At 58.6% G+C, this 11,316-nt stretch overlaps 1 protein-coding gene across 1 annotated transcript; it reads right to left on the reverse strand.

The window, feature by feature from the left end:
* Window positions 1-3,008: 3,008 nt before the first annotated feature.
* Window positions 3,009-11,305, reverse strand: SGCA (sarcoglycan alpha). The gene is made up of 9 exons (XM_060646401.2): window positions 11,137-11,305; window positions 10,885-11,039; window positions 10,650-10,722; window positions 10,111-10,309; window positions 9,680-9,842; window positions 8,566-8,774; window positions 8,378-8,404; window positions 3,468-3,660; window positions 3,009-3,196 (listed from the first exon to the last, which is right to left on the reverse strand). The coding sequence occupies exons 1-8, from the start codon at window positions 11,288-11,290 to the stop codon at window positions 3,480-3,482; spliced, it is 1,161 nt and encodes a 386-aa protein (XP_060502384.1). The 5' UTR covers window positions 11,291-11,305; the 3' UTR covers window positions 3,009-3,196; window positions 3,468-3,479.
* Window positions 11,306-11,316: the final 11 nt, after the last annotated feature.

Here is an 11,316-nt window from a genome sequence, read left to right on the forward strand (position 1 = left end):
ACACAACACAGCCTGTAAATGGTGTGTGTGTGTGTGTGTGTGTGTGTGTCAAGAGTAAGGGAGACACACGCCATATGGAGACCGAGGCAGGCTGTAGGCAGGGCCCTGGGTCCCCGCCCTGGCAGAGATCCTCCTCCAGGATTGAGAGGTGGTGAGGGAACACCTAGAGGCAAGCCGTGGCGGGGCTCTGTTGAGGGTGACAGTGGAGGCCCCACACACCCACGGGTCATGGGGCCGTGCTCGCCGTGGGACTGGCAGAGCCGAGGGTGGAGCCGGGTGTGAGGCTGAGTCTCAGGGTGCGGGGGCTGGGGGGACACCTTGGCTACTTTTCCTCGGCTGTGGAGGGTTGGGCATGACCACCACTGGACTCTTGCCCCTCAGTGGGAAGAGAGGGGCCGAGGACTTCCACGCCCTCCCCGTGTGCCACCGAGGGGCGCCTGGGTGAGCTCACGCCATCCTCCCGGCTATTTGTCTGGGCCACTCCCTACCAGGCCGGCAGCCAGGCTCCCGTGTGCTCCTTGGAGCCAAGATCCCAAGGCAAAGCTGGGAAGCCCAGGGAAGCGAGGGGGCTGGCCCGGGAACTCTCCCACCCCTGGCTGGTGCACAGGAAGAACACGGAGGCCTGAGCGGGCCTGGCTGCCAGGGTAGGAGCACAGAGACGGGGAGAGGACAGCCCCTGCCTCCAGGGGGCAGGGATCAAGGACCCCAGATGGCAGGCTGGCAGCTCAGAGCCTCCAACCTGAGCAGATTCGGCGCGACTCCAGGTTTCCACCGGATGAGGGGCCTCAAGGGAAAGGAGGAAATGACGCACGAGACGGAAACACTGTCTTACCAGAGGACCCATGTGGTTGGGGGTGGCCACCCCAACAGGCCTTCAGTCTGTCAACAAACGTCTCCCGAGCGCCTCCTGTGTGCCAGCCCTGAGCCTCTCTGCCTGCCTCCGCAGATGCTTATGGGATAACTAACCAGCTAACCAACCAACCAACTAACTAACAGGTATGGGATGCCCAGCAGGGGGGGAGGAGGGGGGCCGAACATGACCATAGAAGCACTTGCAATGGCCTTGCTTACCAGCTTCGCCCAGAGAGGAGGAGTGACTTTCTTAAGAGCTCTGAGCACGCCCAGACCTGAGCATTCCTTCGGAACCTCTGCCCCGAGCACCTACTGTGTGCAGCACTTCCCCCGCCCCCAGTGGGCACCAGAATCCTGCCCTCCTGGAGCGTAGGTCTAGGGTGGGAAGCCGGCCTGGAACAAGGGACCCAGACACAGCACACCCTCTCGGAGCACAGGGAGGGTGCGGGGTGCGCTGGAGGCAGGGGGGCCGAGGGGGCTCTCTGAGGAAGGGGGGCTCTCTGAGGAGCTGCTATTTGGGCAAAGACCAAAACAAGCACAGTGAGAGCGCAGTTCCGTGGATGGGGGCCGCGGGGGGCAGGGGGGCGGGGGGGGGGAGGGCACTGGGAGTTCCCAGCAGAGATCTTGAACAGGAGCATGTTATGAGGCAGTAGGGCTGCGGTGGGCATGGGAAGAGCAGGGATGAGGTCAGAGGGCTGGGCAGGGCCCCAGCACGGCTGGTCAAGAGCGTGGATCTCACTCTTAGTGTGACCGGAAGACGTTGGAGAGTCAAAAGCAGGGGGCGAGGTTCCCGATCTGATCTTTCTCTTGAAAGGACGGCCTGGCTCCTGCTGGAGCTGAGGGGCTCGAGGGGCAGGGAGCCAGGGGGGCGCTGTGCAGGGGCCCCGGGAGCCAGATCCTGCTGCACCGGGAAGGTCAGAGTGGAGGCCGAGAGAAGCCGATTCGGGACACGCTTGAAGGTGGGGATTCCAGGGAATGAGAGAAAGGGCAGGGGGTCCAAGGGCACCCTCACCACCCCTTTGCCTGTACGTTTCGGGACACCCGGATGCAGTATTCACAAACCCAGGGGTCCTTGGCCCGGAGGCACCACCATCAGACTGGGGCCCCTCCCCATCGGCCCCCAAGCCCGGGCCCCTGCCTCCAGGGAAGGGAAAACCCCCAAGTGCAGCGCCCCCGCCTCCACCGCCCCATGGCAGCCCCCTTCAGGGAGTGAGAGGGATGATTAAGAGTCAGCTCCAGGATAATGGGTAGATCCCAGGCCTGGTGGGATTTAGAGGCCACCGTGGCCGATGTCTTGCCCTTGTTTGGATTTTCTGGGAGATGCCACCTGGAGCCAGGGGCCTGGGACCTAGGTCACAAGTCCTTGCCCCTCTGCCATCCCTCCTTTATCTGGGTCCCCCCTCGGGTCTAGTCTCTGGCTCATCCTCGAAAGGGAGTGGTCAGATGTGAGCCTGGATGTAGGCTCACGATGGCAGTGGGCAGGGGCACGGTGGCCCGGCAAGGTTGTAGCCACCTGGGAAAAACCAGCTCGAGCCTCTTCCTAGCCAGCCGAGCTCTGCAGGGCCAAGCTGGTGACGCTCAGCTCAAGGGTTCCAGGTCGTGCAGTTCCTCTGGACCTCGGTCCCTGGAAAAGCCCACTAGGAAGGGGGTCATTGAGCCCGGGCATTCGGGGTCCTGTAGCTCAACCCCTTCTCTCCACATACAGACTGGGTTCCCTGGCAGCATGCGGTACAAAGGGGCTCTTCCCCTAGGGGATCTTGACAGGTAAGAGCCTCTTGCTTCCAGAACCCTTCAGCCCTCCAGAAGGCAGGGTAGAGATGGACATACCAGGTTCTAATCCAAACTCTGCCACATGCTTGCTCTGTGACCTTGGGCAAGTTGCTTACTCTCCCTGGGCCTCAGTTTCCTCATCTATATAATGGGGATAATGATGCATCACTATCAGGTTCACGTGAGGACTCAGGCCAGGGCCACAGGTAGCAGGTCCCTCCCTCTTTCTTCCAGAGAAGGTGAGAAAACAGCAAAACGCCAAGAGTCCAAAGGGCAGGCTGGCAGCCCTTGGCTGACTCTGAGGGCTCCCAGGAGGCAGAAAGGGAAACTGAGGCAGCGAGTGCTGGCGGGAGGCTGCTGAGAAGAAGGTGCTGGTGGCAATAGGCGAGGAGAGCGGCAGCTATTTATTCTGGGGGTCCTGACCCCAGACACCCTCACCTCCCCCACTGCCGTCTCTCTGCTTGTTCCAAGCCTGGGGGCCATGAGGCCGGGAGCCGGAATCAGGAGGAAGGATGTGGCTGTGAGTCGGCTGCTCTGTGCACGGTGGGGGAGAAAGGAGGATGAGGCTCTGGACCTGGAACAGCAGAGGGAAGGGATGAGGGGCCGTGAGGCCCAGGCCCTGGTCCTCCTGCCCTCCTGGCCACCCCAGACCTCTGACCCCGAGTGTTTGGCCCCGGGGGGCACAGCCCTGGCCCTGCCGAGCAACCCCCACCGGTACCTCAGAGGAGCGGGCAGGTCTGTGTGCCCCTTCCCTGGACCTCACCCTCCCCACCGTCTGCCCCAGCCTTGAGACAGAAGCCACCTTGTTCCCCAAAATGAGGCTGGCACCGCCCACCCAGACCCACCTGGCTGTGCCCTCAGTGCTGGTCCAGGATGAGGGGCACCTGGGCGCTGTCCACCCGGGGGGGCAGCCGCTCGCCCGTGCGCACGTTGAACATGGGCAGCGTGGAAAGCGGCCGGGGCACCTCACGGCTGGAGGCCATCTGTCGCAGCTCCTCCGTGTTCCCGCGGATCGTGCAGTGATGGACCATCTGGATGCTGGGGGCACAGAGCCGGCAGAGTCATCAGCCCCGGGAGTCAACCCCGGTGAGGTGCAGCGCGCCGCTGGCTGCGAGCCCCCCTGCCGCCTCCCCCACCTGGTATGTAGGGGGAAGCTCGCACACACGACAGGTGAGGGGAGGACAAACTGGAAGGTCTTCGGTGACAGCTCAGTGGCCGGTAATGGGAGCAGAAGCCGTGGCTGCAGACGGCCTGGATTCAAAGCTCTGTGTCCCTGGCAAGTTGCTTAACCACTCTGCACCTCAGTTTCCCCAGCTGTAAAATGGGGATAATAATAGGACTACCTTCTAGCGCTGTAGCAGGAATTAGGGGAGAAAAGTGTTTTTAGAAAAGCGCCTGGAGCATGGTAAGAGCTTCCGGGATGCTAAGACATGAAGAGACACCCACGGTGGATATATTATTTCCAGAGGCCGGTGTCTGCTGGGCTTTATATACTGATGACCCTGTAGGACCCTTCCAGCACTCAGCTCCCTCCCCTAATACTCCCCTAATACTCTCTCCTACCACTGACCGTCCAGCCCTCCCCGCCTCATCCCTGTCTTAGTCTGACAAACCTACCCCCTCTCTCTTCCCACCTCCCACTTTTGCTCACGCTCTCTCCTGCCTGGCCTTGCCAGTCTCATCTTCTGGCTCCTCCCGTCTAGCCTCCCCTGCCTTTGTACCTTGACCCCTCCCAACCTGCTCCAGTCTGCCCCCAGCACCAACTAGCTCTGGACACCGAGTCTCTTCTTTCTGTCTTTATTTCAGACCAAGGCTCCTTGAGGCCTGCACCAAGCCCCGGGCTCAATGGGCCTGGAATCCCCGCGTCCTTCCTGAACTCAGTTTCTTCCCAGAAGGCTCAGCCTCGTTCTCATCTGACAAGTCTCATGAGCTTGCTTTCCGCTGTCTGGGGCAAGCTTGAGTTCACTCTGAGAAGGAGGGTCTCACAATGTAACCTAGCACGAAGACTTGCTTTGGGTTCGAATGTGAGTTCTACTCCTTACTGGCTGTGTGACCTTATGCACGTCACTTAACTTCTCTGTGCCACGATTTCCCCGACTGTAATGCGGTTGCTGTACAAATTAAATGAGTTAATGCAGGGAAAACAAATCTCTCCTGGTCAGCATCACGGCAAGCGGCAGCTAATATTACAGGGAGCTTGCTGTTGCTATCATAATTATCAATGTTGTTTTGTTATAGCGAGCCCACTGCTGTGCTTAGCCTCCAGTAAAGGGATGTTTCCAAGCCCCTTTCCGCGAACCCACCCACATTTGTGAGTCCAGCTTGGAGATATTTTCCCAGACTACTGGTTGCCAGGTGAGACAGCACGAACCTTTCATCACAAACAATAAAGGGCTGGGGCCCTAGGCAGGGCGGAAGCTACCCTACTTGCCTCTGGGCTACTGATCAAATGGGGAAGGGGCAATGACCCCCACCCCTGTCCAAGTCTCAGTTAGTGGACTGAGCTAGACTCCAGCTAGACTCCGGCTAGAACCTGACAGATGAGACGACAGATCAGACTCTCTAGCTTCACGCCGAACGGGCCACACTCCTCCTCGGGGGTGGGGGAGTAGGACCAAGTCCTGTCTGGTTGGCGGGAGGGGGTGGGGTCACCCTAGAAGGCCAGGGTAGGATCCAGATGAGCTCTTGAGTCTGGAATTTGGCAAGCAGAGTTGTCCAAAACACAATTTTCCATTCCCAGGCAAGGGGAGGCTGAGGGAGAAAGGAAGTGAGAAACATGTGGATGCTTAGGGCTGGAGGCAGCTGGGCAGGTAATGCCCTGGGTAGGAGAAGGGCCTGAGTTAACGGGCCCCCTCCCTGCCCCCAGCCCCACATCTGCGTCTCATTACTCTGGCAACACACACAGGTGGAAAATGTTCTGGGGGATGTTTTTCCAGAGCAGGAGGAGAAGCCAGACCCGCACCGCCTTCTCCCACAGTCCTTCCACATCAGCACTTGGACAGACGAACGAAGGGGCAGGCATTCCTACACATGCACACACACACACACACACACACACACACACACATACACACACGGCCCACTACCAACATGCAACGCTCGAGCCCTGTCTCTGGCACACAGACCACACGAGAGGGTCAGGCTGGACGGCTTTCTGGCCAGCAAAATCTGATACGGACCACAGAATCACAATTTGCGGTTTGAAAAAAAAAAAAAAAAAGGTAGTTTCAAAAAACTTTTGAAAAAACGGTAGACATTGAACAAGCAAAAACAAGAATTGAATTTGTGGAAATAAATCGACGCAAGATCCAAACCAACAAGGGCTAAAATGACACCTGGTAAACCTGGGGATTGATTCAAACTTGATGAAGATTTTCTGATACCTTCGGAGCTACAACACTGACCCAGGAAAGCTGGCCGCTGGTGGAAATATCTGGTCAGAAGAGAATTTCCACAATGGCAGAAGATGTGAGTGATCAAATTGGGCACGGCCAAAAAAATGGAAGAATGAAATCTTCCTTGAAAAACGTACATGGAAAATCCTCCACCTCTATGGGAAAAAATTCTATCAAATAAAAATGAGAATAAGAAAAAAAAAAAAAAAAGCAGAGGCTTTCCATTGCTTTGTGGTCAAAGATGACCAAGGAATCAAATCGACCTAAGTAAGTTGAAGAAGTACATTTCTGTTCACTCTGGAAAATATTTTCCCCATAAGAACTCACAACGGTTGATGGGGCACCTGGGTGGCTCAGCTGGTTAAGCGTCTGACTCTCGATTTCAACTCAGGTCATGATCTCATGGTTTGTGAGTTTGAACCCCGCATAGGGCTCTGCGCTGACAGCACAGAGCCTGCTGGGGATTCTCTCTCCCTCTCTCCCTGCCCCTCTCCTCCTCTCAAAATAAATAAATAAACTTAAAGAAAATTCACAAATGTTGGTATAATTCTGATTCTAAAACTGTTTCTATTCCTCAACCCAATGGGTTGCGATGGTGGGGTCAAAATGGTGGGTTGGAAACCAGGGTCTCAGAACACCCTGAAATCAGCTGGCACATTCGTTTCAAAACACGCATGCGGATGGGAGGCCCCACACCTCAGCCCTTCTTCCCGGGGTACCTGGCTTGTCAGATGCCCACACTATCTGGCAGCTCCCGTCTGCACCTCCCAGGAGGGAACGATGGGACTATTGTGACCCTCACAGGATTCTGGTGACCTCACAATGTCCCCCTGAGGTCACCACAGAGATAACCTTGCCACCTCCTGCACCTGAGGCACAAGTCTGTGAGGCCAGCCGTGGGTGATCATCCTTTGTCCTCCTTCTGGCCACCCAGGGGAAGGCTTGGGCCGGAGCCCTCTGCGGGCGGAAGCCTCTGAGGGAACCAGGAGCAGAGACTCACCTCACCCACCGAGGAGAGACCGAGGGGAGACTTCCGGCCACCACCCTGGAGGTCCTTACGCCTAGTTCCCTTCACCCGCCCCAGGGAGAGATGCAGAAAAACACTTCGCTGCCGCCCGCATCTCCACCCTTGGCCTCGAACGCTCTGCAGGGTGCAGGCCGGCAGGCCAGCCCATCCGGAACTCCTAGCGAGAGTGAGACTGGGTGCCCAGCCAGCCCCAAAGTCCGCCAGAAGCCCAGCATATCCAAGGTGATCCTGGGGGTTGTGGCCCACAAGGGGGCGCACAGACACGTGACGCTGGCCACGCTGAAGAAGGCCGTCGCCACCGCAGGCTACAACATGACCCGAAACGCCTGGCGCTTCAAGCGAGCGGTCAAGGGGCTGGTGGACAAAGGCATGCTCAAGCAGGTGACCGGCAAGGGGGCCCTGGGCTCCTTCCGCATTGGCAACAAGTATGCCTCCAAGGTCAAGGGCAGGTCCCAGAGCCGGCGCCAGTCTAGGCAGCGCCGGTCTGGGCAGCGCCGGTCTGGGCAGCGCAGGTCTGGGCAGCGCCGATCCGGGCAACGCCGGCCTGGGCAGCGCAGGTTGCAAGCAGGCTCCCAGAAGGGGCACAAGCGACTAAACAAGGGGGTCCGCAGGGTGGCCAGATGTCGCCGCAATTAACGAGGCAAGCCAGGCAAGCAGGCAGGGGTGCCAGGCCCGCCAAAGGCTCAGTGCAGTGGAAATAAAAGGAGCCTAACTTATTTCACATCTGCCTCCTGGAATCTTTGGGGCTCAAGGGGGTGGGAGGGGAAGAAGGCTAGGAACAGAGGAGGGTAAGGCCGTGGGGAGCGGGCACCTGGGCAAAATAAGGGTGAGACGGATTTGGGAAGGGCTGGGGGAATTGAAAGCATCCACAGACATTAGCTAGTTCAATGACAACATCAGTGATGTTGCAGGTGGAGAAACCAGGGCCAGAGAGTGTCATGGTAATTGTGTGACAGAACCCAGCCTGGAACCATATATGGTGTGAGAGTGTGTGTGTGTGTGTGTGTGTGTGCGTGTGCGTGTGCGCGTGCGCGCAGCCTCTTAGGTTGCTTCTCAACCCCCCCAGGGTGGCAGCGAGCCCCCAGACCTGGCTGGCTCCCCACCCTTGCCCATCCCAGGTTAGAGTCTTCCGTGGAGACCAGGAAATGAGAAGGCTGGGTCAGGAAAGGTCAAGCCCAGCAACCAGTCAGCCCAGAACTGGAGCTCAGAGGCCAGGGGCGGACCCCACCATCCCAGAGCAATCTGGCTTGTCTGTGCTGCTCATGGAGGTTAGAGGGTCCACCCCAACAGTCTAGGGGGGCTCCCACCCAACCCCCTGTTTTCCCCTACTCACTCAGAGGTGGCCAGGTCTCTCTTCAGCCTGTGGGAAAGCAAGGGAAGGGATTAGTTATTACCCATAAGCCTCTCCTGGTTCCAGGCCAGGCAAGAGGTCCCCACTCCTTTCCTGGATGAGGCTCCCTGAGAGGTCTGCGTGCCTGGGCAGCCACAGTGCCCTCCCTGCCCTCTGTCCCCCACACTCACCGTCCCTCCCGCCGGCAGCACATGATGTAGGCCAGCAGCAGGGTGAGTAGCAAAGCCACCAACAGTGGCACCAGGAGGGTGACCAGCGCATCAGTGACGAAGTCTCGGGCCGTGGCCTCAGTGGGTGGGCAGAAGAACGGGTCATGTTCCAGAATCCCATCGCCTGGGGTGGGCGCGTCATCTGCAGGCTCTGGCACTGACTTATCCACCTGCTCAGAGAACCCAGTTGGCTAGACACAGAGACCCCACGGGGACAGGGCAGGGGTGCCCCCATGCCTGCCTCCCCCAGCTTGACCTAGCAGGACAAGCACTGGAATAAGAACCAAGACAGAAAATCTAGGAGAGGCAGGTCCATACAGTGGTTAGAGCACACCTCTAGGGTCCTCCCGCCTGGGTTCGGATCCTGATTCAGACAAATGCTATGCTGGATGACTTACCTCCAGCTGCCTCAGTTTCTTCCCCTGCAAAGTCAGAATGCTAATAGTGGTACCTGTCTCTGGGGTGGTGGGGAGGGTAAGACATGTTGATTGGATAGTGCCTAGCACACTGCAAGTGCTCAGAGTTGTTGATTATCAGTCTTTGGCCGCACTGTCGGTCAATTCACAGGGACAGAGTATTCCAGGGGTTCCCAGCCCGGGGAGCCGGGGTCCCTAGGAACCCTAGATAATTCTGTTCAATATCCCAAAGGGCAGTAGCGAGCATCTTTGGTTTATGACTTGGAGGTGGAAACTATCTGGAAACTATCCCAGGCAGATTTGGACACCTTGGAAGGAAGCAGACAGAGCTGTCCCAAAGAGTACCCTTGTGGGGAAAGGGTGCTGGAATTGCTCTACGGGAGTGAAGGTTCCAACTATTGGGACTACTGGAGCCAGGAGATGCCTTTCCTGGATTATGGACTCTGTCGCCCTCTCGTGGGATGAGGTGGAACTTCGGAGCGCGCGCATTCGAGCACGGCGGGGTGGGGGAGGGGGCGGGGGGGGGAGGCTGTTGCGCGCAGTGTCTACTCAGAGAAAGAAACAGGAACAGAGAGATGGGGTGGGGAAGAAGGGTAGGGGGGAGACTGTGATGGGGCGCATGCCCCATCCCCATCCCCAGAGCCAGGGTCCCTCCTCACCAAGGACACATTGCACCAGTCCACACGAAAGTGAGGTGCCAAGGTGTCGTAGCAGGACAGAAGCGGAGGCTGGCCCTGGGCGCAACGAGCATGGCTGTCGGGAGATGCCACCATCTTCAGGCAGGTGGAGAAGGGTGAGGCCGAGCCCACCTTGATGTAAACCCTGGGCCCAGATAGAAGCCACGGTTAACAAATTGGGGAGGGGATGTACACTGGGCACTGGAGGTTTGAGGGTTGCGGGGCCACCTTGAGACCTGGGTTATGGGTGAGAGTACATAGCTCCACATCCTTCTAGGGGGCCTTACACTCCCACGAATGTCTTTGGATAGCTGGATCGTTTACGTCCTCGTAGGGTACCAGGGAGTACGCCGTTTGGGGTAACTAAGGTTTGGGCTCCTCCTCCAGGTGGCCCTCCCGGACTGCATGCTTACCCTTCCTTGCGACCCTCAATGGGAAGGGGGACGCGACCCCCACGGTCCAAGGCAGAGGTAACGTTGAGTAGCTGGAGCTCCCCTGACTCCCAGAGCCCTCCCAAGGCTGTGAGGAAGCGACTGGCGGGCGTCGAGGGCAGCACTTCCTCCACATCGTGGCTTCGAACCAGGAACTCAGCCTGGTAAGGCAGCAGGGGGCCTGGAAATGCCAGGTTGGCACCCAGTTCTGCATGGATCCTTCCCAAGCCTTCCCCCTACCCACACTCAAGCCCCTCCCCATGCCCCCCGACTCCTCCCTTCCTCCCTAAATCCCCATGCATCACAGGCCCCAAATGCCCTCCCCGTGGCCTCAACGACTTGCCCAAGGCCCCACACACTGTCAGCAGAACAGCCAGTTTCTACAACTCTAGGGCCCTCCCATGATGCCCAGCTCCCACTACACCCAAGTGTCCCCTTCACACCCCCTCCCTCCTTCCAAGGGAAATCCCCCGAGACAGGCTTGGTGGGTGGGAGTGGGGCAGGGGTATGGCTGGTGGTACCTTCTGGGTCTCCAATCAACAGCACCAGCCTCTGCCAGGTGGTGTCAAAGCTGTCCCGATTGTACGCTATGACCTGGCAGGGGGAGGGGATGGGGAAGAGGGCTGAGGGATGGGGTTAGGGGACAAGACATGTGGAGAGGACAGAGACGCCCTCACCTAAGAGGCATCTAAATTATGTAAATGGACATGAACGAATGCCCACATGGGACCCAGCCACTGGGGTCCCTGCTGGTACCTCGATGACCTGTCGCCCACGATCTTCTGGGGTGGGGGTGCCGTAGAGGAAGCCAGGGTGGTGGGGGCTGCGCTGGGTGTAACGGAGCCACCGAGGCAGGTCTGGGTGTCCCTGGAGGTGGGCGTGGTAGGTGATAGGGACGGTGGGTGGGACATCTGGTGAAAGGGAGGAGATTGGAGAAATGACCGGAGCCTTCGCCAGCCCCTGGCCAGTCCCCAGCCTTCCGCCCAACGCCCTTGGGGCCCCTCTCACCAACGTGCTCAGAAAGACTGGGGAAGGTTTCCTGGTCCAAGGTGTGGACAAAGACGCGGCCCACAAGAGGCTGCAAGGTGGTCTGCTGGGCCTCCGTGTCCCCCAGCCCTGCCAAGGGACCTGTGGGGACCCCAGAACCCCCAAACACATGCATCAGCCTTAGTACCAGGCAGGGGATAA

The sequence above is a fragment of the Panthera onca genome, chromosome E1 (genome assembly GCF_046562875.1).
Source record: "Panthera onca isolate mPanOnc1 chromosome E1, mPanOnc1 haplotype 2, whole genome shotgun sequence".
Lineage (NCBI taxonomy): Eukaryota > Metazoa > Chordata > Mammalia > Carnivora > Felidae > Panthera > Panthera onca.

What these genes read in the sequence shown, in the direction of transcription:
- SGCA (XM_060646401.2), bottom strand. Translation starts at nt 11,290, where the DNA reads ATGCATGTGTTTGGGGGTTCTGGGGTCCCCACAGGTCCCTTGGCAGGG. An exon ending in GTTGATTGGAGACCCAGAAG is followed by an intron (nt 10,310 to 10,649) that starts GTACCACCAGCC and finishes TGGCATTTCCAG; the next exon opens with GCCCCCTGCTGCCTTACCAG. An exon ending in ATTGAGGGTCGCAAGGAAGG is followed by an intron (nt 9,843 to 10,110) that starts GTAAGCATGCAG and finishes ATCTGGGCCCAG; the next exon opens with GGTTTACATCAAGGTGGGCT.